Source organism: Glycine soja, chromosome 6 (assembly GCF_004193775.1).
Source record: "Glycine soja cultivar W05 chromosome 6, ASM419377v2, whole genome shotgun sequence".
In the NCBI taxonomy this organism is placed as follows: domain Eukaryota; kingdom Viridiplantae; phylum Streptophyta; class Magnoliopsida; order Fabales; family Fabaceae; genus Glycine; species Glycine soja.
In genome coordinates this window covers 9,517,420-9,544,701 of record NC_041007.1, presented here as the reverse complement: position 1 = coordinate 9,544,701, position 27,282 = coordinate 9,517,420, and the positions used below count along the sequence as shown (strand labels likewise).

At 33.7% G+C, this 27,282-nt stretch overlaps 3 protein-coding genes across 4 annotated transcripts; 1 reads left to right on the top strand and 2 right to left on the bottom strand.

Annotated features, from left to right (window-relative positions):
- Window positions 1–2,196: 2,196 nt before the first annotated feature.
- On the bottom strand, window positions 2,197–6,387 carry LOC114415443 (amino acid permease 3-like). Its single transcript, XM_028380117.1, has 7 exons — window positions 6,241–6,387; window positions 4,641–4,761; window positions 4,322–4,555; window positions 4,040–4,139; window positions 3,720–3,934; window positions 3,488–3,627; window positions 2,197–3,268 (listed from the first exon to the last, which is right to left on the bottom strand). The coding sequence occupies exons 2-7, from the start codon at window positions 4,759–4,761 to the stop codon at window positions 2,615–2,617; spliced, it is 1,464 nt and encodes a 487-aa protein (XP_028235918.1). The 5' UTR covers window positions 6,241–6,387; the 3' UTR covers window positions 2,197–2,614.
- An 8,424-nt stretch (window positions 6,388–14,811) lies between these two features.
- Window positions 14,812–19,924, bottom strand: LOC114415442 (chloroplast processing peptidase-like). Of its 2 annotated transcripts, XM_028380115.1 has the most exons (7): window positions 19,779–19,924; window positions 19,413–19,648; window positions 18,109–18,171; window positions 17,970–18,038; window positions 16,353–16,439; window positions 15,652–15,719; window positions 14,812–15,312 (listed from the first exon to the last, which is right to left on the bottom strand). In XM_028380115.1, the coding sequence occupies exons 2-7, from the start codon at window positions 19,638–19,640 to the stop codon at window positions 15,243–15,245; spliced, it is 585 nt and encodes a 194-aa protein (XP_028235916.1). In that variant the 5' UTR covers window positions 19,641–19,648; window positions 19,779–19,924; the 3' UTR covers window positions 14,812–15,242. The 2 variants fall into 2 exon arrangements, with proteins under 2 accessions (XP_028235916.1, XP_028235917.1); XM_028380116.1 differs by lacking the exon at window positions 15,652–15,719.
- A 3,327-nt stretch (window positions 19,925–23,251) lies between these two features.
- LOC114415441 lies at window positions 23,252–25,720 on the top strand. The gene has a single exon (XM_028380114.1). The coding sequence runs from the start codon at window positions 23,514–23,516 to the stop codon at window positions 25,581–25,583; it is 2,070 nt and encodes a 689-aa protein (XP_028235915.1). The 5' UTR covers window positions 23,252–23,513; the 3' UTR covers window positions 25,584–25,720.
- Window positions 25,721–27,282: the final 1,562 nt, after the last annotated feature.

The window sequence follows — 27,282 nt, the reverse complement described above, 5'->3', positions numbered from 1 at the left end:
AAATTAAATATAATTAATTTTGTAGCCAGCTTTCTTTTTTTTTTCCCTCACCAAATCTCTCTCTTGTCATATCATCTCACCCACCCACCACCCACTCCTCATTTTCCCCACTTTTCTTCTTCCCCCCTTCCCTTCCACCGCCCCCTGTTTCCCTCCTTCTCCTCCTCCGCGCCCCCCTTCTTCTTCCCTCCTTCCCCGATATTCCCCCCTTCACTTTCTCTGTGATATATTTTTTTATTTATTTTTGTTCTGTGATTCTTTCTGTTGCAAAGAAGATCTGGTGTTTTTTTTTTCATGGATCTTTTGTTGGTTTGTTTTTTTGTTCTTCATCCCCTTCATTTATGCATTCCAACTGTTTTTTCTCTCATTTTCCTCCCTGTGTTTTACTGTGACAGCTTGAGCAATAGCTTTTTAAAAATGTGCGAATCTTCAGAATTCTTTCCCAAGAATTGGATCTCTAACATGAAAACCTTGAGGGATACTTTATTGTTGGATCTGAGGAAGATCAGATCTTCAGAATGAGATCTATCCCCAAAATCCAGCATTAAATATGCTCTTAGATGATTTTTTTATAACATTTTTTCACTCAGATGAAACATCTTCCATTTCTGTTATAAATGAGAGAAAATCTGTTTTTTACCTTTGTAGCTAAAAATTTACTTGTGTACAGTAATGGTTTGTAAGGTAGTATCTTCTTGGATGATATTATGTGATATCTATCACACAATAATAAACCTAAACCTGCTGGCGTATGTAACACACAAAAGCGCATTGACTTCCTGAACATTGATCTGCTTGTAGGGGCAACTGTTATTTTTCTTTTTTATCCGTGAAAATCAACGATAATGTCAAAGATAATGTCAATAGGTTTATAATGTATTAATGCTCAATTGTCAGTTCATTTTCTTATAGGAAGATATTCAATTTCTATTAGAGTTTTTAAAAGTAAGTTATGACCATATTAAATGTTTTCAATAGTACATATTAAATGCTTTGCTTTAAAAGGATTAGAGTACAGAGGAGTACTGAAAATTTTTCTCAAGAAATGAATATACATGTTTGCGCAAAATTGTAAATAGGCAGCGTTATTTATTTACATGCATTCTAGTTAGGCAATTACACATTGAATTGAATTGAATTGAATGGTTACTCTAGACTCAACTTTAACAGGTGGTGGGGCTACAGAATTTAATGAACATATGGCCCAAAGTTCAAACTCCATGGTCAGATAACAAAATTGCTTAACATGAGCCACTTTATTGCTTTTAAAACACTAGTTCATACAAGTTGGATTCTGCATGGAAAATAAAGGCACTAGTCATGACCGGAATGCAATGCACGTATGATTATACCATAGTAGCTAATCAGTATCAGTTATCATCCATCACTCCTCTCTCCTACCTAGTTTCAGATCACTGTATTAGTGATTAATGATCCATCACTTTCAAGTTGATCATAACGTAGTGAAAGCGGTTCAGCGAATCAGCGCTGTGCAATGGATGGTCGAGAATAATGAACCACATTCTCTTTATTTTATATGATCAATGATGCGGTTAGCGGTAGTGTTCCACTTTGCATTTTCACTGCTTCACGGCAGATTTTTTTACATTATATCATAAATTGTCATCATATATATATATATATATATATATATATATATATATATATATATATATATATAAAATATTTTAATCATTTAATTTGTTAAACTTAAGATAAAATAGGATTTAGGTCCTGTTAGAATAATTTTTTTCATAAGAATTTATAAAAGAAAAAGTAAGAAAAATAAAATAAAATAAAATAAAATAAACTTCTTTCATAAAATAAAAATAATTTAACTAAAAATAATTTATGAAGTAATCTAATTCAATTAATTTGGAAAGAGAGAAGATGGGTGTTCGTTATATATGAGATAGTGATGACATGACATGTAACAAAACTTAACTCCAATGCCCCCACAATCTGAGTGAATTTTACTTGAAAGGGACTAATACAAAATTTATTAGAAATTAAAATTAATATTTGTTAATTTATTAAATATTAAAATAGACTAAAATTAAAATTATTATTTTATTAAATTTTAACTTTAAAAAAATTATTAGGCAGAAAATATAAAAATTGAATATTTATTAAAAATAAAAAATATAGTTTTTTATAAAAAAATAAAAAAAATAGGTGAATTAAATGTCGAGAATGTACTACCTCAGGACAGATTTCATTCAAAGAACACAAATGACTCCTAATAAGATTCCTACATGGATAGTGGGAACCAAACTCATAATTTTGGAACATGAATTTGTTCCTTACCAACTAGACCTATATTGGTATGAAAAAAACATATTTTATTCTTAAATAAAAGTAAAACAGAAGGGAAAAAATGAAAATATGATTATAATTACACTAGATTTATATGCTTTTACTTCATTTCTTCCATTTTGAATTAGGTTGCAGAACGAGCTAGAGAGTAACAGATACACAGTAGAAAGAAGTGGAACACACAGGGCTGCTAGGCCATAAACAAACAAGATCACCATATATCCTTGGCTTCATAAGAATATGACCAAGAAATGAAATTTGGTTTCTGAAATCTCTATCAATGGCAATCATAGTTTAATCAATAGTTGGTCTTGAATGGCTTGTAAGTTCGAAGATCAATGGCAATCCCAGCAATAGAGCCAGCTGCAGCTCCTATAGTCATCAAAAGGCAAGTCATGCTAAGTATTTGGAGGCAGATCCACTTTGTGCTCCACTTTGGTATTCTCTTTTGAATAATGTACATCTCCACTGGGAAATACACTGTAAGGGGCCAAAATCCAAATGCTCCAAGAAGTCCACCTATGTCATTGAAGAATGGGAGGAGCATTGATATTACAGTGCTCAACATTACATATATTGTCCTCCAAACCAACCTGAAGAGGTTGAGCCTGTAGGGATGGAAACCAGGGATTGGAATTTCAATTTCTTTGTTCAGAAAATCACTATCTGGGAACATTTGCGCCGCGTGTTTCTCGACGAAGGCGAAGAGGGGCTGGCAGTAAACTTGGTATGAACCAACAAGGTGGATCACTATGGCAGCATTAGCTATGTCAAGGAGCCAGTATGGGTTGTAGAAGCCAAAACCAGTGAGAAGGTTTCCAGGGCTTGCATCTCCAAAAGCAGCATAACCAAAGCAACCACAAAGCATGTAGAAAATGCTAGTTACTGCAACACTGATGAAACTAGCCTTCTTCATTGTTTTTGACTCTGATGGAGGGGATTTCACTGTGTCCTGTTTCATCACATTTTACATTATTTCATACCTCAATTTATTTTTCATTTTTTAATAAAATAAAGTAAAGTCTGAGTCTCATACAAAACAACAAAGTCTTATTCAACTAGGTGAGGTTGGCTACATAAATCACACGGTATCATTGACACAGTTAAAAACAAGAGTTTCAGGAGTGTTATTAAACCTGAGTCTCATATAATTTAGCAAAATAAATTATACCTGAATTTCTATAAGGATGAGGGAGTATGAATAAGCAAAGGCTATGTCACCAAGAGCTTGCATGGTTCTCCAAACTTTATCAGTTTGGGTCACGGTACCAATTGTTATCCCGGTTAGGCTTCCTCCAACTCCTCCATTTTCTGTTACATGGTCAATCCAAGTCAGATTTCTGACCAGTGTTTAAAGATGAACAAATCATCACGATGGATATGTGAATAGAATCAATTCATACCAATAACTTTCCCAATACCAAGGCCTAGCCCAATAGTGGAGTATGTGAAGGACATGACAGCAGCTACAATGGAGAGCCACCACAGTTGATCGAAGCCCGGAATTTGTGAGAAAAGAATTTCCACTATACCAAATGAAATCATGTACATGTTGCTGTTAATGTGGCACGGATCTTTCCCTCCACTCTTGTGGAAACAATTAGATCTTTCAATTGCCCTGTTTGATACACAAGCCAAAAACAGCCCAATTATGCTATTTAATTTATTTTCCTTGGATAGTAATTAACTAGACATTTCAATATCACTACAATCTGAAACTTACATCATGCTAGTGGAAGCCGCTATAGTGTAACCAATGGCCACTCCGAAAAGGTTAACATACTGAACTAGCCCACACAGCTTGACCTTAAAGCCATTTCCACCTGAACAACCACAACCACATAACCAAGATTAAAAATTCTGCAAGAAAGAATTTTTTTTTTTATTATCGGGCAAATGTTAATTTTGTTAAAAATGTTAGTTGTCCCCTTTCCCTTCTCCCTTCAGTATTCCCCAACCACTAAAAAAAGAATTTAATTGAGTGAGTTAGGTGGGTGAATTTTACCAAAGTTAGACTGAATAGCGTCCATGTAAGTGTAGTTTCTCTTGCCAGTTACAGGATCACCGGTGCGGTAACAATCAGCGAGAAGAGTGGAAGTGTAGTAAGTGATGGCAGAAAAGATAACCATGACAATAGGACCAGCAATCCATCCAAGCTGAGCTATAGCCCAAGCCAGAGATAGCACCCCAGACCCAATCACTGCAGTTATTATGTGTGCACTTGAAGTCCACACCGTCCCTGTGCATGTCAAACACACCATACATGAGAGGAATTATAAACACAACATAAAGGCCAAAAAAAATATGAAGCTTGCTTTTAATACCGGTTCTTTTCGGGCGACCATCGTCGTCGAAACACTTAGAGATTCCGTGTTGATGCATGTCGATGGAGACGTTAAGTGTTTGTTGAAGATACTTGCTGCCAACGCCATCCTTCTCAACCATCTTTGTTATGACAAAGGACAACAAGCCAAGGAGTAAATGTTAAGATTCTAATAATGATGTGCAAAATGTCAAATTTTGTGCACACTGCAGAGTATATATTCAAGACTCAAATTGACAAACAGTTTATAAAATGAAAGGTTTTGAAGTTGTGGTAAAGAAAGACGGGTCGGTGGTTGGCTATATTATATGTGAGCTAGTGGAATGATACGTAAGAAACTATGTTTAACTCCAATGCCCCCACAATCTGAGTGAGTTCAATACACCTCCCAATTAGAGTTAGGAGGTTCAGGCAAAAATGGTGATCTTGGGAGTCTAAGAGTGAGGAAGAGAGACAAAGAGGGTGTGTGCTTATGCGTTGGAGTCGGAAGGACACTCTTCCAATTCAGAAGATTTGATTTGAAGAGTGTATGTTTATGCAACCAAGAAAGATGGTGTGGGGGATACATAACTGATGGGAGTGTGAGGATGGTGCTAGAATTAACATTTACTTGATGCAAAGTGATGAGATATTGAGATTCAAGGAGTTTATCACACTACTAGAATAATGGTTTTGGCATTTTTGTAAGAAAAATGTTATGTGTACAAAATTAATGTAATAAATTACATAAATAAGAGAGAAATAAGTATAAACATAATAAATAATATATTTGAAAGAAAAAAAAAACATAAAATGTTGTGATATAAAATATTGTATAAATTGTTATATCAACATCATAATTCTTTTGGCAATGGATGTAGAAGAGAGTTATGAAGTTGAAAGAATGATAGGATGTCAACGACCCTACACCACGCAATCATGTCTGTGTTAGCAGCTTCTGCAGTTTTAGACTGCTTTGACTCGAACCCTCCACTCTAACCCCACAGGTAATTTTTTGGTCACTAACTTATTTTCCCACTCAAATACTCTCGTTTCCTTCACAATTTATTTTTTTGGTCGCTCATTGACTCGCTATTTTTTAATCATCTTTCCCAGCTAAACGTGGCTGATTTTTCCAAGACAGTGGGCAAATATGAATATGGAATCTATATGATTCATTTAGATTCTTCAACATTTATGACAGCCAACCCAACTCCTCTGTTTTGCTTTCATTTTCATCTGCTAGATTAATATACCCTGTTCCTTTCTAAATCAATAGGAATAGGAGTATATATTTTTTATGCTATTTTTAGTAACATTATTTTTCTCTCATTTTCTCTTAATTACGTTACGGTAAAATTATACGGAAAGGACTGATTAAAACTCTTTTAAAAACAATGTGAATAGTGTAACAAAAATTGAACAAAATATACATGACCATTGGGAACAAATAAATAGTGAGACTGAAAATATAATTAAGCTTATCTTTAATGATCTATTTATGTTAAAATTAAAGATGTTGTCAACCAAAAACTTCTTCCTAACGCAAAGAAGACAATGGAACAGTTAGTGCAAGCCATTACCTAATTAGAAACAAACTAATTGAAACTTTCACTTTTTACCTTGTCTTGGAGGCTTTCTTTCTTTAATAAGCTGCAGCAGCAGCTTCTGCTACAAGCAATGCAAAAGAGCTGGAGTAGCTGTTGTGCCTCGCTTGAATTAATAGGTCCACATTATATATATAGGGGAACTCATACTCAGAGTTTCATTTCGTGCAATATCATAATCTTAATCTATCTCTTTAAAGGAGCACCCTAGAACCAAAAAAAAAATCTACTATTCAGTGCCTCCTCTCATCCACCCGTATTGAAACAGAATTAGGTTCCCTGTATTATTAATAATTATAATAATAGCCAAAATGTCACACTAAAAGCATTCTTGGCATGAGACTCTCCAATAAACTAATTCCAAAAGACAAGTTGCATCTTAATTATTTTTCTTAGATTTTGGTGTCCCTGATAATAAACAAGAAAATGATATAAAGGTCATTCGCCACATTCTCTTCGCGACTCTTCAACGGAATTGGATCCCCTGACATTTACCATTAATAATACGAAAAAAAATGCTCGAGTTTTATTTTTTTCAATGTTTTATCATAAGAGAAATTATTTTTAAGGGCTATATATAATTGTTACATTTGTTTTTAAACGACGGGTAGAGGAGAGGTAGTTAAACAAGTTGCATGATTACGATAAATTCCTGATATTTATTTTTTATTTTTACAGATAAAAAAAAACTACGAACAATCATCCTCATACATCTTATATAAATTGCAGGATTAAAAAAATATAATTTAAATAATTAAAAGAAGATCTGTCGTTACGAAAAGAAGAGAAACAAATCTTCTCAGGCGCAATGACTGGGAAACAATTAACTGCAATAAATTAATGAAGTTTTGGCCTTGTTTTCATGGTGTAGAATCATTTTTGTAAGAAGTTATGCGTAGAATCTAGCATACCTGGGCAAAGTGCCTAAGTCAATTTTGGTTTTGCTTTATTAATTATTGCGGTTACAAAAGATGAAGAAAGACTTATAGTTATGATGGTATATATGTAAGTGGAACCCTGTCAACAAGTCAGTTTTGTATTCCCAAGCCCAACAAATTATCTCCAATATCTTAAAGTTTCTGCGTTTTACAATTAAAGGAGGAAAACGGTTCGATTCGAAAGACAGCATTTTACAATGAAATTTCTGCCAACTAAAGCCATTGATTTGGGGAAGAACATCGGTTTCACTACTTTTAGTTATTAATTACAAGTTTTATCATCAAATTTTTGTTATTTTATAAATTTTATCAACTGTTTTTTGCCATAAATTTTATCATCCAACTTTGATAATTTCACAAATTTTATTATTATTTTTTTTACCAACTTTATCATCTAACTTTTAATATTTTATAAATTTTATTATTCAATTTTTAATTTTTTTTATATTTTATTATTATATTGATAACAAAAGGAAGTAAAAATAATTTTTCTAGATTTTTGTATATCGTTTTACTTCAATTGTAATTATAATTGACACCAAAAGTTAAAATTATTTATTTTTAATAAATAGTTTTTGAAACTGAATAATTTAGTATGCAGTTTTATAAAATCACCCAATTTAAAAAAAAAAATAAAGTTTGTCAACATGATAAAATGTGCAAAATTTAAATATTTGAGTGACAAAATTTATAAAAAAAAGCAAAAGAATTGGATGTTAAATTTTGTAAAATAATAAAAATTGAGTGATAAAATTTATAATTAAGTCAGCTATATATATAATTAAAAACTGATAAGACGCAGTTCGGTGGTTTACTGTTTTTACTTTTTACATACAAGAACAAAAATCCCATTTGTATTATTAGTGTTTTTACTTTAGTTATGTTCGCAGATTTCTCACGTCAATGAAGTGTAATCAACGCATGCTGTCTTTTCTAATTTAAAGTTTAATGGAATTAAATTTTGATGAGAGTAACTTTAAATTTTTAAATATTGTTATTACTATAGAAAAATATTACCCAATTTATTAGGACTGAGAAAAGTAATTAATTTGAGTTTTATAATAAAAAAATTAATACTTTTAATTTGATTCTGAGTAAAAATATATAAGAACAAAAATAATACTACTTATAAGTAGTCAGAGTAGTAGATATATAACTTCAAATAGGATCACAAACCTTTCAAAACTTGGAAGGACACAGATATAGCCGCCCTCAACAATCAAGCATACTCGGGGCCGAAAGCACTATAAAGCATCTAAGATGTTCTTTTGTAAGATAACATATCATATGTCAAATTATATAGGTGGGTTATACTAGCAAGTTTAAGTATTTTAATTATTTGTATATTTTTAAATTTAAATAAAATAAAATAATTATAAAATAACTCTCTAGAATATAGTGTATTCATAGCAAGTTTTAGCATTTTAATTATTTGGTTTTTTTAAATTTGGATTTAATATCACTTTTGATTTATTATATTTTATAATTATTTCACTTTAATATATTAAATTTTAAAATTTTTATTATCATCTTTTAAGTTTTTAAAATGTATCATTTTGTTTTTTTTTTCAGTTTCCGTCATAATCATAAACATTTTATTAATTTTAAAATTTTGAAATAATTGATTTAAGGATGAATAGTCATTTTTATCCTTAAATATGTACAAAGCTAACAAATTCGTTTCCGAAAGATAAAAATTCAAATTTTAATATTCAAAGGTGAAAAAATACGACAAATTCATTCATGGACGAAAATAACTATTTATCTTTATAATATAATGGGGACTAAAACCCACTACTATTAAAAAAAAACAAATCTCATTCAAGCGCCTTGCTCCCTTCCTTCTCTCTCTCCCTCACTCTCACCATGAAGGCGCAACCACCAAGCCCCTCAACCGCGCTGCCGCACCTCAGCTACCCCAACTCCCCAGAATCCTTGTTGTGCTCCCGCAACATCGACTCTTAGGATGAGCTCTTCGCATCGACATCGACCAAGCTCTGTCTCATGTGCAGCTACAATGACCACATCATCCCGCGTCCCCAAGACAAGTCCCTCTGCTATGTCGGAGTACATTGTGCTGGCGTAGCAGAGGAAACTATAGTGCGGACAAGAGACAATGTGGTTGTCGTAGCTGCACATAAGGCGAAGCTTGGTCGAGGGGGTTGGGGTAGCTGAAGTGCGGCAACACGGTCAAGGGGATTGGTGGTTGTGCCTCCAGGTGAGAGTGGGGGAGAGAGAAGGAAGGGAGCAAAGCACTTGAGGGACATTTAGTTTTTTATTATTTTAAAATAAAATAAAGATATTGACAATTTTTAAGAATCATTCTATCAAATTAATTATTTCAAAATTTTAAAATTAACCATAACATTTTTATGACGAAAATTGGAAGAAAAGAATCAAATGAGACATTTTAAAAATTTAAAAAAGGATTAAAGTAAAAATTTTAAAATTTAATGTATTAAAATAAAATAATTTAAAAATATAATGAATAAAAAATAATCTTAAATTTAAATAAATTAACTCTCTAAAATATAGTGTATACATCTTAATTTCTGTATAGTTTATACCAATGTAAAAGTGTTGGGTTTTTTTTTCAAACATAGTGATAATTACAATTATCAAACTCTTCTTTTTTCTTTTTTTCTCTGCATGCATTTTGCACTTTATTGGTAGTATATTATCAAAAACTCATATATATGTAAGGGACTAGTTCCCACCATTTTGTGATGTTTAGAGTTTGAACTTTATCCTTCTTTGTCAATAGCATAAAAGGTAAGAAGAGGTCATGTGAAATTTATTTCTGCATTTGTCTATTCTTTAAGTACCATGTGATATTATTGTGGCGGAGAAAACTAACCTTAATTAATATTGAAGATTTTTTTGGTCAAAAGTAAAATTAGGGAGAAAGAATTATAAGATGCATAAGGCCAATGCAATTAAGTTTGGTCATTATTGGTTTTTTTTTATTTGATAATGTTACACTAACATTATTGATATTATTTAGGGTTGAATTGGGTGGAGCCTCCCGCCATATTCCATAATTCAAATAAAAGTGTTGTAGCCACTAAGCTGAGGAATAAAATTGATGTGCGTTAACTCATTGGTAAGTACATCAAATTGTTAAGTAGTCGAAAGTCTGAGTGTCGAATTCACATGAACTTTGTACTTAGATTGATGCAAATCCAATTTACTAGCAAAAGATAAGAAATTTAAATGTAAAATTTAAAGAAAGTAAGAGAGAAAAGATAAGAAATTTAAAATAAAAGATTAGGAGATAAGATAAAAATTAAAGAGATAAAATATTAAAATAAAAGATAAGAAACTTAGAAGATAAAATAGATAAGATAAGAAAAGTAAAAGATAAAGATAGTGATAAAAGAGTGAATTCATAATGTGATAATGTTGGGACCTATCATGCCTTATTTTCCTAAAATGTATTATTTTAGATTTTTTTTCTATCAATTAGGTCAATTTTTCCTTTCCACGTCTACTAGAATATTTGCTCTTGATTCTCACGATGACAAGCCTATCTTATCTATCTCTCAAATGTTTTTGCAAAGACTCAATAGATAAAACAAAGTTCTAATTTTAGATGTTTGCTTTGATGCATGGACATAATGCAATCACTTTATGTCTAGCAATTATTTTATTAAGATATCATTTCCTTTGAGTTCTATTAGAAATTACCTTGTCAGACCCTAACTAATGGGGTTTAGCATCTCATTGTCATGAGAAACTTTACAATTTAGGGGCTGATGTAGATAGAAGAAGAGGAATGGATAGAGGAGGAGAAGAGAATAATGGACATAAATAGAGGGTTCCCTCTATTAGAAATACTCAGGCTTAAGATGTATTCATTAGAGAGCTCTGAGTCTTCGGGGTGGTCTAGGGATTGGTATCCCGATATATTTTTCTCCTTTGCTTCCTACTCCTTTTATAGGCATAAGATAGCTTAATTTTCACGCGATCTCGCGCTGAGCGCGGGCTTCCGCGCTAAGCGTGCATTTAGGCTTTCTCGTGGGTCTTCTTCGTGCTAAATCTAAGCTTTCCCGCTTAGTGAGGGTGCGTGCTAAGCCTGGATTGCGCACTAAGAATACTATTCAATTCTTCCAATTTTTCTTCAAGGTTTTTTTTTCCAATTTTTGTATCAATTTTTCTCCAAAGTATCTGAAATTTTCTTCTTTTAACTTTTGTTAATCAAAACTGTAAAGATATTAATTTCTTTATTATTTCATTAAAAAAAATAATAAAGTAAAGAAATTGTAATCATGCTTAACTAAAATTGACTATCAAATTAATTCAAATTTTACGATTATCGATGCAAACTAAAAGGAATTTGAACTTATCCTTTGGCGGAAAGGAAAAATAGAGTCAGAAAAAAATCATTTTTAGAAAAGACTCATAATAAAAAATAATAATCTTATTATAACATGTAATAATTGGTGTTTGATGTTAGATTATTTTAATTCAAGAGTGACTCGTTGTAATTATGGAATGATATTAATGAAAATATGTAGTTATTCTCTTCTGACTTTATTAATGATAACAGAAAAGGAAATTAAAAAGGGATTATATAAGTTATAAAATAAAGAGGGGGATTATTTCTTACTAAAAGATAACTTCTCTCTCTTTAATTCAGGTATTGATAATTCTTAATTTTCGTGTAAAAAAAGGTAAAGAAAGTAAGAGAGAGACACCCAATAACAACTAAATTAGTCAAGTTTAATATACAGAAAAGGTTATTAAAGAGGGTTTATAAAAAATTATTTAAAATATATTTTTGAAAATATAAAATTATCACAATAACCGAAGATAAAACACTTTTTTTTTATATTATGAATAAGTATATGTTTTAGTCTTTATAAATAAAATAATTTTTATTTTTAAATCGTCACAAATAAATTCTCATTTTGATTCATTATTTATAAAAATGTATGACATACAGTTATTGTCCTTTACAAAAAATTGTTTCTTTTTATCGCTTGTTTACGAAAATAAAAGTCATATATAATATATTTTTATAAATAAGAGACAAAAAGAAATACAATCTCCTTTATAGTATGCTATACAACATGTTAATTTACTGGAAAAATAAATAACAGCGATAATTTGTGAAAAAATAAAAGGATTATTTTAACACTTCTTTACAAATGAAAATGGTGATAAAAGTAATAATTGTTGTCCTTCTTAAAATAATATTGACCACCCAACTCCCCAATTCCAGTAGAATAATTCTCTGACGGAACATCTAGTATTATTCCATTTGGCATTGAACAATGAACATCTTTCACAGCTCCAATGATGACCAATGAAGTGAGTGGTAAAAGAAATTGTTCAGATTTACATCTGATGTTTGATTTGAACTTAGACTGGAAATATTATAGAATTAGTTTGACTCGTTGTGATTGGGTCATTTTTTCCAAGTGAATCATCAATGGTTCTAATTAACCAACTTGCATTACTACTTTTTCTTCTTCTGAATTACTAGTAATTTCAATTATTTTTTGCTGATGGACTTTTATTACCATGTCGATGGTTTTCACTTCGGCTGGAGGCGTGTTAATTTAGATGTACAGGTAACCAAGAATGAGGCCATCGTCCTATGCTATGATATTGCACCATGACTATGCGATACACTTTGCAATTTCATTACCTAAATTTAACAAATCACGCTAGCCATTCCAGAGGAACAATGTAATCAATGGTGATGTATAAGAACAATATTAATACAATCTATTCCACTGGTGTGGTCCATGTTAGCTATAGAAACCAGAGAAGATTTATAGACTTCAACTCATTTCGGCCTGCACTATGTCACTATGGTGCATTACTACAGAGGCATGTCTTCTATTCCAAGTAATAAGCTGCTTGATTTTTGTTGATTTGGGATATATAGGATTTTGACTCTTGTAGAAATAACATCAGATTTATGTGGGGTAGGGTCATAGGTGGATCAAAGGGGTAGGAGTATTTGACTTTTTTTTTACTAGGAGTTGATATCATGCTCTGCCCTTCCTCTCTATTTTAGGGGGACAGAGTACTTCTTTTCTCTTTGTAATTTGGATATTTCCTTATTACCAACTTGGACATGCCTCATGCTAACTTTGGTAGCAATAATATACTTCTTCACCTTTAAAAAAATAAAAATAAAACAAAACTAACTAAGCATATTTAAAGTAGAATGATTTCTTGTGGAGGATACACATAATCTATAAAAAAAACAAAAAAAAAACTTTTCCTCCCTTTTATTATGAGTAAATAGTCACTCTAATTCTTAAAACTGAAAAGCATTATCACATTAGTGTTTGAATCACAGGAAATTAAAAAAGAAAAAAAGAAAATCCTGAAAATGCAAATCAACAATCACACTGTCCAAAAAAAAATTGAAAAAAATAATCACTTAAATGATATTATTAGCATATGTTTAATGACTAAAATAACAGTAAATAAATAGGTTTAAAAACTTAACTGACACTTTAGAAACTTATTTGATATGTGGTTTGTTTCTAAGACTAACATGTTAATTCTAATTTCAAAGACTAAAGTGGTTTTTTTTAAAGCAGTAAAGTGGTTGTTTACTCTTCTGATCTTCTCATACCGTATCTTTCACATAATGGAGGAAAACTTTTATGGTCCCACCATAATTTTTTTTTCCTCTCCACATTTTCTGTCGGCAATCTCTTCTCAAGTATTTTCCTTTCAGTTTTCATCCATTCAAACAATGAGCGGAGGAAGGGTGAGTGCTTGGAGGGAATAATAGACTAATGGAGGGCTCTCACTCTTAATATCGAGAAAGAATAGTCTTTAACTATTGGCTGAAAAATAGTATGAATTAAAAAAAAAAAAAACAAAAACGGAGTACTTGTTGTTGCATGTAAAACCACAGGAACACTGCCACTAACCAAAGAAGTATATAATAGAAATGAGATTATTGAGACAGCAGTCAACTATGTTTGTCGCTGTTACGGACGGTACCTTAAGCACGTGGATTATGAGAGTTTTGCGAGAAACATACGTACTAGTATTCTATTCGCATTTTCCAGCAATATACGTACTGTCTTTAAGATAGCACCTTGCATAGGTTGGATGGCTGTGCGTCTTGTGACCCTGTCATGTTAACTGTTAAAGCCACCTTCACTCGTAAGTCATTCCTCAAGATTTAAGAAAGAATGTTGCTGACAGATTGGCCTTGTCTTTGTTTTATGCTCCAAATGAATTCAATGGAAATAGCAGAGTGTGTGAGTTTTTAGTCTTGATGTTGCAAAAACTGTCAGATTCCTAGGATAAATACTTTCCAACCCGAACACTTTGTGAATCAATTACTTGTAAAAAATATTTTGGCAAGTATTTAATTTATTATTTTTGTTAAATCCATTCTAGCAACTTATCGGATTTTCACAGCTCAGAATCATGCATGAGATCGAGAATAGTATTTGCTTTTATGAAAATTCTCACCTGGACATAAAAATAATTTAAATATAAAATTATTGATTTAATATCTATGCATTGTCATAATAAAAAAAATGGATTTACTACCCTAATTTTTTTAAGATTTCTACTTTTAACCCTTCAATTTTTATTTTTTGAGTGGTCAACTCCCTAATACTTTTCATTTAAAGTTGCCCTCTAGTTTTTGGTAGCAAATTCATGCAACAAAAAAGAACACAAAATTTAACAAAGAAGCAAAGCTTTCAGAGCACCCGTTTAGTAAGCGGGAGGTCTTGAGTTCAACTCTCAATGAAAGCAATGTTATTTCAATACTGCTAAAGAAACTTGGATACCTACACGAATATTTATTGGCAAAGGGCATGCATCGTTACTCAACTAACAGTGAACCCTTCAGAAATCACATGACATTTTTTCAGTAGATTCATTTCATGCTCTGAACGAGGGAAACCTCACTACATGCATATGAGAATCCAATCCCATAAAGAATGGCTAAATGATGTGCATCATTTATGGAACAGCTGGAGGGAACTCTTCATGGAAATCACATGACATGGCCTAGTATGCCGTCCCACTGGTCAGACCATAGTAAAAGAACACCAGTTCCTTCAATACATCTCAATGATATCTCTGTCAAATGTTTCTTGGTCTATGATAGCACGTGACATATCTTCCAACTATGTTCTTCACAGGAAGCGGTCCCCTATTCATCATCAGAGACAGTAAGGTTAAAGATGAGCAAGAGGTAAAAGATAATAATACTAAGTTTTAATTAAGATAAGCACACAGGATAGAGATTAATGCTTCACATTACAAAAAATGCTTCTATAAAACCATATTCTCTTATTTCACTTTATAAAAAACTCGTAGTTCCTCAAAACTAAACAGAGTCACTGATGTAAAAATTCATCTAGAAAACAGATCAACATATTATACATCAAAACACTCAGAAAATCACCCCTCTCCCAGAAGGTTAAAATTAATGGGAAAAGAAAAATGGAAGTCATTATTCAGTAACATGTAGGTAGCAGTAGTTACTTACCACACATGGGAGTCATAACTATTGTTACGATTATCCCCCAACACATAAACATGACCATTGGGCACATGCTGCAAGGACACGAGTAATATGAGGAATAGAAAATTATGAATCAATAAACAAATAAGCAAAGAATTAAATAATTCATTTGAATTCGAAGAACATAAAAGAGATGGACAGAAAGGGTGAAGGTAAAGGGGCGACCATCCTTAATCAGATATCATGGAGCTTTTTCAGTTAAACTGGAAAGCCTTCATGCTGACAACAGTGTATACCACATTATCTATTGGAATAGTGCACAAAGGGAAAGGAGCACAGTTGGCTATTAAGCAAAGCCATTTATCCTGGCAACTAGGGCAGTATACGAATTCAGACAAGCCAAACACTTGAAGTTCAAGCTTGACTCCTAAAAGAAAGATGTTCAAGATTGGCTCCCTTGTTTAAATGAACCAAATTTAAAGCTTGAGCTTTCCTTGCTTAAAAAATATGAAGCTTGAGCTTGACTCATATGGATCAATTATTTTCTTTTTTTATCAAATTTTTGTTTGTCGAGCTAGAATAATTAACCAATAACTTAACTCGTTGCAGTCCCTATTGGCAATTTCTATCCCCATCATGTTCATTAATGTGATCCGTGATCACATCATAATTATTGAATGACAAGTAAAATGAAAAAGGACAATAACAATTAACAAGAATCTCACAGTTAATTGCATTGCGTATGCTGGTGGCTCGGCTATGAAATCTTCCTGCTGAGCAACACCATTGATGTAGAGTGCCCCATGATTAACCTGCATTGGAAAATTCAAGTGAGAAAAACCAGATGCATGTGGTATTTGCCTATGCCATCAAACAAATTATTACTCATTGTCAGGACATGACAACAAATCATTTGAATTAATTTATTACCCGTGCTTGTCATCGTAGCACATGAAACAGTGACTAGTCTGTAAGGTTGACTAAATCACTAAAACAAAGAATAAGGATCAAAACATTGCCTCAGTTTCAAAGATATTATATTGATAAATGCTTTATATGCTTACATATTTTAGCGTTTATCTTACATTTGTCATCACTCAGAACCTTGTTTTAATCACTTTTTATGCTAACATTACTATTAATTAGGAGAAAGTATAGTGTCTTTAACTTTTAAGAAGTATTATTAGCTTTTGATGTTTTACTGTAGGAAAAGAAGAAGAATTGAAGATTTTGGAAAAATAGCTTTGGAAGTTCAAATCACACATCTTTGGAAGCACATTTTGAAGGCCTAAAGCCATCATTTTCTTCTTTGCTAGCTGAGGCCGGGATTGAAAGATTTGAGACTGGCCCGAGAGTGTTAGAAAAGCACATTTGCTTGCTGTCCACTTGAGGCCGGGCGCAAGAAAGCTGAAACTAGGCATGTGAGTGCTGATGTGACTTAAATGAGGCTGAAACAAAGGATAAAAGGCCCAATTGAAAGGGATTTCGATAGTTTTGGTTTGGGGAACTATCTAGGGCAGTGTGAGGGGCCAGGAAGCTCTCACTTATATTGGGATTTCTCAATTAAAATGGAAGCACATCTTCTTCTTGTTGTAGTTATGTAGTTAGGTTTACTCTTTGTTTTGGGGATTGATGTAACTGAACCCATCTTTATGTAGACATTATAATTATTAATCTATATTTATTTTTCATTAAGTATTCTCTTCTACTCTTAATGCTTGCCTTGGCTTGATCACCCATTGCAAGATTTTGTGGTTTGAATATGATTGGAAAATATATTTGAATCTAGAAATAGGGAAGAATACCTAATGGGTTTTGTTGCTAGAAGTAGAACAAGGTTTGTTAGTCATCTTTTAACTCTTGTTCCTAAAACAAGTCACTTGGCTAGGCTAGGCAAGGAATTGTTAGTTTAGTTAAGGGCCTTAGGCTCTTTCTATCCAAGGAATTGGGGTTTGAGTAATTTTATGTTGATGATAATAATTGAACCTTTGTGTGCATGAGGGGATGATTTGGTAAAGTCAACCCCAACACTTTTATGTAAAAATTAACCAAAAAAATTTCTTGTTATTTTGCTCTTTAATTTTCAATTTATTCATGTTCTCGTTTTATATTATTATCTTTGTTTTATTATGCGAGTCCCTATAAATATAATACTCGAACTTTCATTTTATATTATTTGTGAGACTTGGTATGCTTGCCAAGAAGCTAACATATATTTAGGAATTATTTCATGCCCCTGAATCTTGTGGACATATTCGTGTGCAATTTTGGCTTTATCAAATTCCCGAGTAGATACATAACATATAATGCCAAATGAAAGGGAGTATTAGAGACATTTATACCTCAACAGTGTCTCCTGCTTTTGCAACAATTCTCTTGATAAAAACAGCATCTGTGTTTTCCCCAGAGGACTACATAGAAAACCAATCAAATAACTGAACTGGAGATCTGCAAGTATCTATATATACCATTGCAGCATACCTGTGTTGGATCCTTAAATGTTACAATATCATGTATAGCTGGACTCCTGATGTAATATGAAGCCTGGTAAAAATTCCCAGAAAAGATAATTAAAATTCAAATATTAAAAAATGAGGAAAGAAGTAGAAAAATAGAGATAAGACCAGAAGATATCCATTGATCTAATTTCTGAAAGTTTAGCGACTAAAATATTTTTGAGAAAGTTTGTTGCTCAAAACATCTCTATTTGATGAAACGTGACTGAGTCAATTTCAAGCAGTTTTCTTTATCCTGTGCACTACTTAATTAAAACTCAAGAATGAGGTTAGAAAGAAAAACAAGTAAGGACAAGGCTAGCTAAGATGGGGTCAATCACTTTATCCAGAGACCTCTGTGCAAACTTAAAATGTTAAACAAATGGATAATGAAAAGATCAACTCACTATGACACTTAATGTAAAATATCTTGAAGGCTTTACCTTTCAATATGATAGTATCAACTGCCAAAATAACATTGAAAGCCTCAATAATATTACAAGTGCTAGTCATTTTAAACATCAAACTAAGGAAAAACAATCCATTTAACTGTTTTAAGATATTCGACCATAGTTGTATCACTTCAAAACATACAATCTTAATGGAGCAAACATCTGGCTCTTCTGGTTCTCGCATCAACTCATTGGCTGCAGTTTATTATATTCCAATCAGAAAGAGAACATTTCATTATTTCAACATCTCTATGCACAGATAAAGCACGACTTCATATGACTTGTTCCATCAGAGTGTATATTAATTACTCTCAGGCTTCATAAGAAAAGAGAATTTCCTCCATATGCAAGCTAAAGAGCACAATTTATTTTAGGGTATACAGTGCCTTGGAAATTGGAATGATTGCGATAATAGATATAGATATCAATATATACACGAAAACTAACACTTAAATAAAGGGTAATTTAAAAAAATTCATACATTAAATTAGGGCTAAAACAACCAAAAAAGATATAAAGGGAAGCAATATTGGATTTAATTCTAGAAATATAGCGACAGTAACATAAAGGAAGGAAGAGGCAGAGAAGCAAAAGACAAAAGTAGCAACAAAGGTATTCCCCTTAGATAATTCCATCTTGCATCTTCCTATTAGATGGGAATCTGGATGCAATTGTAAATTCAACTTGGCAGTTGGCACATCAAATTGTTCTAGTTCTAATTTCAAAGAACAACCAAAACCAGGATAGCATTCATTCCAAATGCTATTCCTACGTGACATCAAGCATAAAGGTAGATCGCGAGCCAAGGAAAGACACAGAAAAGCAGAATATTGTGCACCTTTTCGACAATAATTCGGTCGCCAACACGAAGGGTGGGGTACATAGAAGATGAGGGTATGAAGCGAAGCTCGGATAGTGTAGACCACAGAAGCACAACCACGAAAAGCCTGAAGAACCCATCAAGGCCGGGCCATCGAAGGAAGCCCCAACTCTGACATGGCAGCCATCGCAGCGCAGGATAACTGATCAGAAAGTTGTACAACGCAGAAGGCCTCAAGAAGCTCATGTTGCTAACTGCACACATATTATTCCAGGAAAATAATAAATGAAGAGAAATTCAACTCATGCTTCAATTAAACTAAAACTCAAAAGTCAAAACTTGGATTCAATTCAAAGAGGTGCAGAGTGTGAAATGAGTTTTCACCTTTGGATGAAATCACACGATGAGTAAACTGAATTGAAGTGAAGATGATGATCTCCGTGGAAGAACTCCCCAGCTTGTGTCTTTAGAGTGAGAGAGAGAAAGAGATATATAAATGGTGGAACAGTTGAAACTTAGGGAGTAAGTTTCCACGACAAGCTAGCTAGCCCACGCGCTTTCTTGCAAGCAAGGCCAATACTACTAATGTTTTTCCTCTATCGTTATGCCAGTCAAACGTCAAAATACAAATGCACTTTCAACGCAAAAACGGATTATGTAATACCAAAAAGGTCCAAAACAAACATGTTTTCCTTTTTTTAACAGAAAAAGAGGAAGTAAATAATTCAATTTTCAACATTTTCATAGAGGAAAAAAAAATTAGAACAACATCTTTGGTTTGGTCACGATAAATAAATAAGAATAATCTTGTAAGACTGAAATTCCTAGCATGTAATTATATATAATTATGTGTGTGTGCAACTGTGTATCCTTTGCACTGTAATCAGGTGCATTGCTACTGAGTAATCTTTCTAACATTTTATTAAAATATATTAACTAAAAACAGATACTGTCGTTACCTTTATTAAAAAAATGAAGTTTCTCTCTGCATGTAGTTGAACATTTGGGCAGGATACAGTTGCATTTTGGTTTTTAGTCAGTAATCTAGTTGCATTTGACTCTTGCGGTTGTCATTATTATTGGCTCTTGCTATTTGCACCCCCTTTTGGCTAAGTACATCCCCATACCCCCTTTCTACCTCCCAACTACCCATTATATCATTTTCCCCTTAAAATGCAAACCCCTTTTGCTTTCTGAAAATGTATTTCTGGAATTAAATATACCTATTCTAGAAATATATCTCCAAAATTATAATTTATAATTCCGAAGATATACTTCTAAAATAGGTATATGTTTTTTTTAATAAAATATCATATAGCAATTAAGATCATACAAAAAAAAATCATTGACAAGATAAACACTTATTTTACACCTGTGTTTGTTAGTTTTATTTTTATCATATTATTGAAATTCTTTAAATCCTATATAAAATCTTATTTTATTTTATCTTTATTATTCTTTAAACCTAATTTTAAACCATTCTCACCATATATTCATCATATAATATTGTTTTTTCATCAATAACATACAATATTTTGTGTTTTCCTTCATGTGACATTATGTTTCAAGTATGTTCATGACTAACTTCATCTATTATACACCTTAATTGTAAAGCAAAACTTTTGACGATGTTTTTTTTCCCTTTAAGTGAGTTCATTCATTTTCTAATCCAAGTCTATGTTAATGATTTAGACCTCAACCCCAACTACTTTAAAGTACTTTGATTGAGGTATGATTTATTATTACCGAAATATCTTTTTGGAAAAACATACACCATTTTAGAAGTGTGTCTCCAAAATTATAAATTATAGTTTCAAATATATATTTCTAGAATATGTATATTTAATTGTGGAAATACATTTCCAGAAAGCAAAAGGGGTGTGAATATTTAAGGGAAAAGGGTGTAATGGGTAGTTGGGAAGTTGAAGGGGGGAGTTGAGGGTTTACTTAGCAAAAATGGGATGTGTAAATAGTAAGAGTCTTATTATTGAGCTAGTTAAAATCTTACAGCCGAAGTCATGTACTATCACAACCCAACTAATTAACAAGGACCAGCAACCTACAAGGCGTAATAACATTTTTTTTGTTTGGTGAAATAGGCTTAATAGCATGATAATGAAGCTGAAAATGTTTGTACCATAAAATGTGGATCAAGAGCATATACACAGAAAATGCCAGAGTTAGACCTCCTCGCTTCACATTGGTGTTGAGTTCACACAATCACACTTTCAGCTCCGATATCATAGTGGGAAAACTGGCTGAATTATTATTAATTTGATACATCTTGAGAGTATACATACTTATTCAAGGAAATTAAATTTTTTGATCAATCTTGATTCTAATACATTAATTCCTGGAGATTGACGGGATTGAAACGGAAGGAGGAGATTGGCATGAAATGAGAGGATAATAGTGAATTGTTGGAAAGCATTTGTCGTTGAATGCATGTAGAATACTAGGTTTTTTTTTTTTTTACTGTACTACATCTTCTCTCTCCAAAAAATATGTCTGATATACATTAGTTTAGAAATTTTTTCCCCAACTACACCACCAGTTTCATGCTTTTCAGGGAAGTTGGGTTCTGGCACCCCGACTTTCCTTCTTCATTTTTTTTTATAAATAAGTTTATATATTATTAAAATTAAATATTATATTATATAAAATTATTTTTAATTGATTTTAAAATTATTTATTTATTAAATTAATTTATGTAATATTATTTTATAATTTAATTTTGTTATTAAGAAAATGATATTATTAAATTTAAGTATTTTTGTTATATTATTTAAATTATTTAAGATATTTTTTGAGTGAATATATGTTTTAAAATCTGAATTTTGTATAATAATATATTTATTTTAGTAAATATTTATTTTGTATAATAATCTGAATTTTAAAATTTTTAATTTAACTATTTTATTAAATATAATTATTTTGTTTATGTTATTAGATTTAACTACACAATTACATATAACAAATAAAAAATTATACTCTAATTTTATTCAATTTTTATATTTTTCTTTATATGTATATTTCTTTTTACAAAAAAAATTATAAAATAATATTACATAAATTAATTTAATAAATAAATAATTTATTTAAAAATCAATTAAAAATTATTTTATATAATATAATATTTAATTTTAACAATATATAAATTTATTTATTAAAAAAAAAGAAGAAGAAGGAAAATTTGGGTGCCAAAACTCGACTTCCCTATAAGTGGTATAATTTGGAAATTAATTCTCATATATCAAACATATTTTAGAGAGAAGGTGTAATACGGTAAAAAAAAACCTAGAATACTACCCCGCGGAGAGTATTGTCCATCAAAATGTTTTTGGTAGCACATTTCACACGTGAGTTTGTGAGTATTTTTATAAGTGTGTTTGAATTGCCGACAAAGTTACTGCCACACAAATGAAAGTTGTCATCGATAATCTAAACACGCACTCCATCAATTTCTGAATTTACCTAGATACTATAATACACAGCTTCTATCCTAACATGTGTAACTCTTATTATGTTATTTATCTAACAGGAACCAAATACCCTAAAGTACTTACTGAGAGTGTTAGATTCTCCTTATTTTTAACAGCACTAGAGAAAAAACACTTGAAAGAAAGATTCTCTCTTTTCACTTTATAAGATAATAAAGTAATTAATCTCCATCCTAAATAAATAAATAAAAAGTCAATAATTAATAGTATTACGTAGTAATTATTAATTTATTCCATCTTACTTTATTAAATATCTTCAGCTGACGTCACTGCACACGAAAACTAATTGAGAAAAAATAGTAGCTTAACAAATAACATCAATAAATAGACAAATCTTGATTGATAGAAGAAAAGAAAAGGACTCGTCCTTGAAATATGCTCACAACTGCTATACTTAACAAGTAACAACATACTAGAGCATCCTGGATTAATAAATAATACGATTTTTTTGTGATGAGCAAAAATTGCAAAAGGATATAGGATGGGCCCACTTCTATCATCTTGAAAAAAGCACCAAGATGCCCTGGTTGTCTAATAACCATTCAGCAGACGATGCCCTCTTCTTGCTATTTTTCCAGATAGTTGCAGAGAAACACTTGCTCACTCAGCCCCAGCAAGGATGAAGACACGCCACTTACTTAATGATCTGTGTCTAGTAGTGCTAGTGTTAGCCCTAGGTTGTGCAGCGGAGGAGGATTCCACTTCCACCGCCAGCATCATCTTCACCACACTCGGCAGAGCCTCCTACGCCTTCGACATCTATTCCCTCCCAGTCCCAGTTCAGCAACAACAACAACAACCTCTCTCCCCAAGCCAAGAACTTCTACTCACCGATGGCCACTCCGTTAATTTCAACGGCCACTTCCTTTCCAATAGTTCCGCTATTCAACTACCCAAACACTCCCCTCCTCTCCAACTCGTTTACGTCACCGAGAGAAACGGCTACCCCACCATATTCTACGACGCCATTTATAGTTCTTCTATGGTCTCAAACAGAATCCAAATCCCTCTCTTATCCAACCACCTCAGCGACGCTTCCATCAAAGACAAGCCCAGCGTCACCCCCGATGGACAATATTTACTATACGTGTCCAGCCACGAGAACCCGGGCGTTCCACGGGCCAGTTGGACCGCGGTTTACTCCACTCAGCTCGAGTCAGGCCTCACCCAAAGACTCACCCCTTACGGTGTCGCTGATTTCAGCCCATCCCTCTCTCCCTCTGGTCTCTGGACCGCTGTCGCTTCCTACGGGCCTCACGGTTGGGCCGGTGAAGTAGAAGATCTCACCACTGACATCTACGTCTTCCTCACTCACGACGGAACTCACCGATTCAAAATCGTTGAGCACGGTGGCTGGCCCACCTGGGTCGATGATCGCACTCTTTACTTCCACCGTCGAGGCCAAGACCACTGGTGGAGTATTTACCGAGCCATTCTCCCCTCCAACGCTCCTTTTTCAGTTGACTCGGTCTTCGTCGAACGAGTCACCCCACCGGGTCTCCACGCGTTCACACCCGCCACTTCCCCCGGCAACAACAACTTCATCGCCGTCGCAACCAGAAGGCCAGGCTCCAATTTTCGTCACATCGAGCTATTCGACCTCGCTAGTAACGAATTCACTGAGCTGACTCGGTTGGTCTCGCCTAATTCTCACCACCTCAACCCGTTCATCTCGCCCGATTCAACCCGGGTCGGTTACCATAAATGCAGAGGAGAACCCAACGCTCACAGTACCCCACAGTTTTTCCTCGAGAATGTTCGGAGCCCCGTCCCCGGTCTAACTCTCTTCCGCTTCGTCGGTTCTTTCCCGGTTTTCTCCCCCTCCGGCGACCGAATCGCGTACGTCGAGATGCCCGGAGTTTATGTCGTGAACCGGGACGGTTCGAACCTGCGTAAGGTTTCCAACGCGATGGCGTTTTCAACCGCTTGGGACCGGGTTCGACCCGGTGTCATCTACACCGCAATTGGAGAAACATTTGCTCCGGAGAGCTCGCAGGTTGACATCGTGTCCATCGACGTTGACCATGAAAACAGTGTGAAGAGGTTGACCCTGGACGGAAAAAACAACGCGTTTCCGTCACCCTCGCCAGACGGTAAATGGATCGTGTTTCGGTCGGGTCGATCGGGGCATAAGAACCTTTACATAATGGACGCAGTTGATGGTGAGAAGAAGGAGCTTCGAAGATTAACGGAGGGTCCGTGGACTGATACCATGTGCAACTGGTCACCGGATGGAGAATGGATCGCTTTTGCGTCGGACCGGCATGACCCGGGTAGTGGGAGCTTCGAGATCTACCTGATCCACCCGAACGGAACCGGGTTGAGGAAACTGATTCAAAGCGGGTCGGGTGGAAGAACAAACCACCCGTATTTCAGCCCCGATGGGAAGAGCTTAACGTTCACTTCGGATTATGCGGGAATTTCGGCTGAGCCAATCTCGAACCCGCACCACTACCAGCCGTATGGTGAAATATTCACCGTTAGATTGGATGGTTCCGGGATCAAGAGGTTGACTCATAACTCGTATGAGGATGGAACACCTGCTTGGTCCCCCAAGTATATGCCGCCGGTGAATGTGCCAAAGGGAGGACCCTATTGCTCTTTTGATGATTGTCATTGGCTCAACAATATGCCCATTTCTACTGCTTTCGGTGTGTCTAAGGCTAAGCCTCAGTGTGCTGCTCTGTAATCATTTTCTATGATACTACGTCGCTAAATGTGTGTTTAATAGGTCTCCAGAGACAGAGGACATAGGTTCAGAATTTGATTGACTTACAATATTATGTAAGGCAATATATAAATAAAAGGGTGAGTTCAAATGTCCAATAAGAGACTTAATCACAGTATGCAAACATCAAGGGTAACGACTAAGAAGAAACCTAAGAAATATAAATAAATAAAAACCCCAAGTCCAACGGCCCACACAATCTAAGAATGAAATACAGCCGTGAAAATGTCAAGAAACAGGGAAGGCAAAGATACTTTTGAGACTAAGTAAAAGAGAGATGTACACTACCAAAGAAGGTACCTAATCCAGTGGGTGATAAGAGGTAGACCATGCATGCTCTTAAGTGAAAAATCATAATTGATTCACTGAAATTTAATAAACACAATACCATTGATAACTGATAAGGAAGATGCTGTTAAGAAGAAGGGTGAGACAACAAATGAGGAGCAATGTCGAAAAACTCATCAAAAGACTCTTATCCTTCCTTTGTAAGCCATTTTGCTGTAAGCCATCCCCCAAAAACTATTGCTAGTTGCTCCAGCAGCATTGGTTTCCATTGCAGGAAACTAGTGACAGCTCTCTAAACTAGAGTTTATTTTTTGGCTTAAATATGTTTTTCATGTTTAAAAAATAGGTTATTTTTAGATTATCATCTCAAATCCACTTTTGGTTAATTACGTATCTTGAAAATTTTTATGTTTCAACGTAGTATATGTTGTTCGTCTCATTTTATTGATTGATGACTTAACAATCAGAGTGTCACATTATCAAGCCTAATAACTAACATATGTCCCATCATTTTTTATTATTTAAATTATTTAAAAAATTCAATTATCCTTCTTTCCCTTCTCTAAGAGAAAACAACCCCACGCCGCCACAACTGACTGCGCCATCGACTCTGCCCTCAGCGTTGAACTCGGCCTCGACCTCCCTTTCTCCTTCTTCCCCTTTAGATCTGAAGTTTTTGTTGATGGAAACGATGGCAAAGTCGGTAATCCTGGTGGAGGATCTAGATCAGTTTATGGAACCAGAGTCGGGAGCAACAACAACAGTTACCGCGTTGGGAATCCAAAGCTTCATGGACGGGATCATTAGCGTGTGTTGCAGAGAGGAGAGGGTGATGGTGTTCACGATGAACAACAAGGAGTGCGTGAACCCGAACCTATTGCAACCAAGTCGGGTTGATGTGCACATTCACTTTTCGGTGTGCGATTTCTCGACGATCAAGACACTGGTGAGTAGCTACCTTGGCATGAGGGTTGGATGGCAGTGGTGGTGCGGGGTTGGATGACAGTGGTGGCATGGGATTGTTTTCAGTTGGAGAAGGAAAAAAAGGATAATTGAATTTTTTTTAAATAATAAAAAGTGGTGACATTGATGTGTTAATAATTAGATTTGATGATGTGATACTCGTCTGTCACATCATTAATTGACAGAATGAGACTAACAGCAGGTACTACATTAAAATATAAAAATAATTTAGGTATGTAATTTATCAAAAGTAAATTTAAGATAATAATCTGAAAACAACCTATTTTTCATATATAAAAAACATATTTAAGCTTTCTTTCTTTATTGCCAAAAGTTATTGTTATGGAAGGTATATCCGACAACATCCAACTTGACTCAGCTAACTCAATGCCGGATTCCAACTTCCTTT

Bases quoted from the DNA above. Each gene is read 5' to 3' on its own strand.
- LOC114415443 (XM_028380117.1), bottom strand. From the start codon at position 4,761: ATGGTTGAGAAGGATGGCGTTGGCAGCAAGTATCTTCAACAAACACTT. The intron at 4,140-4,321 runs GTAAAATTCACC...GTGGTTGTTCAG, and splicing joins CGCTATTCAGTCTAACTTTG to GTGGAAATGGCTTTAAGGTC. The intron at 3,628-3,719 runs GTATGAATTGAT...ACCATGTAACAG, and splicing joins TGGTATTGGGAAAGTTATTG to AAAATGGAGGAGTTGGAGGA.
- LOC114415442 (XM_028380115.1), bottom strand. From the start codon at position 19,640: ATGAGCTTCTTGAGGCCTTCTGCGTTGTACAACTTTCTGATCAGTTAT. The intron at 18,172-19,412 runs GTGCACAATATT...AATTTTTACCAG, and splicing joins ACCGAATTATTGTCGAAAAG to GCTTCATATTACATCAGGAG. The intron at 16,440-17,969 runs GTATAAATGTCT...TTTCCAATGCAG, and splicing joins AAGCAGGAGACACTGTTGAG to GTTAATCATGGGGCACTCTA.
- LOC114415441 (XM_028380114.1), top strand. From the start codon at position 23,514: ATGAAGACACGCCACTTACTTAATGATCTGTGTCTAGTAGTGCTAGTG.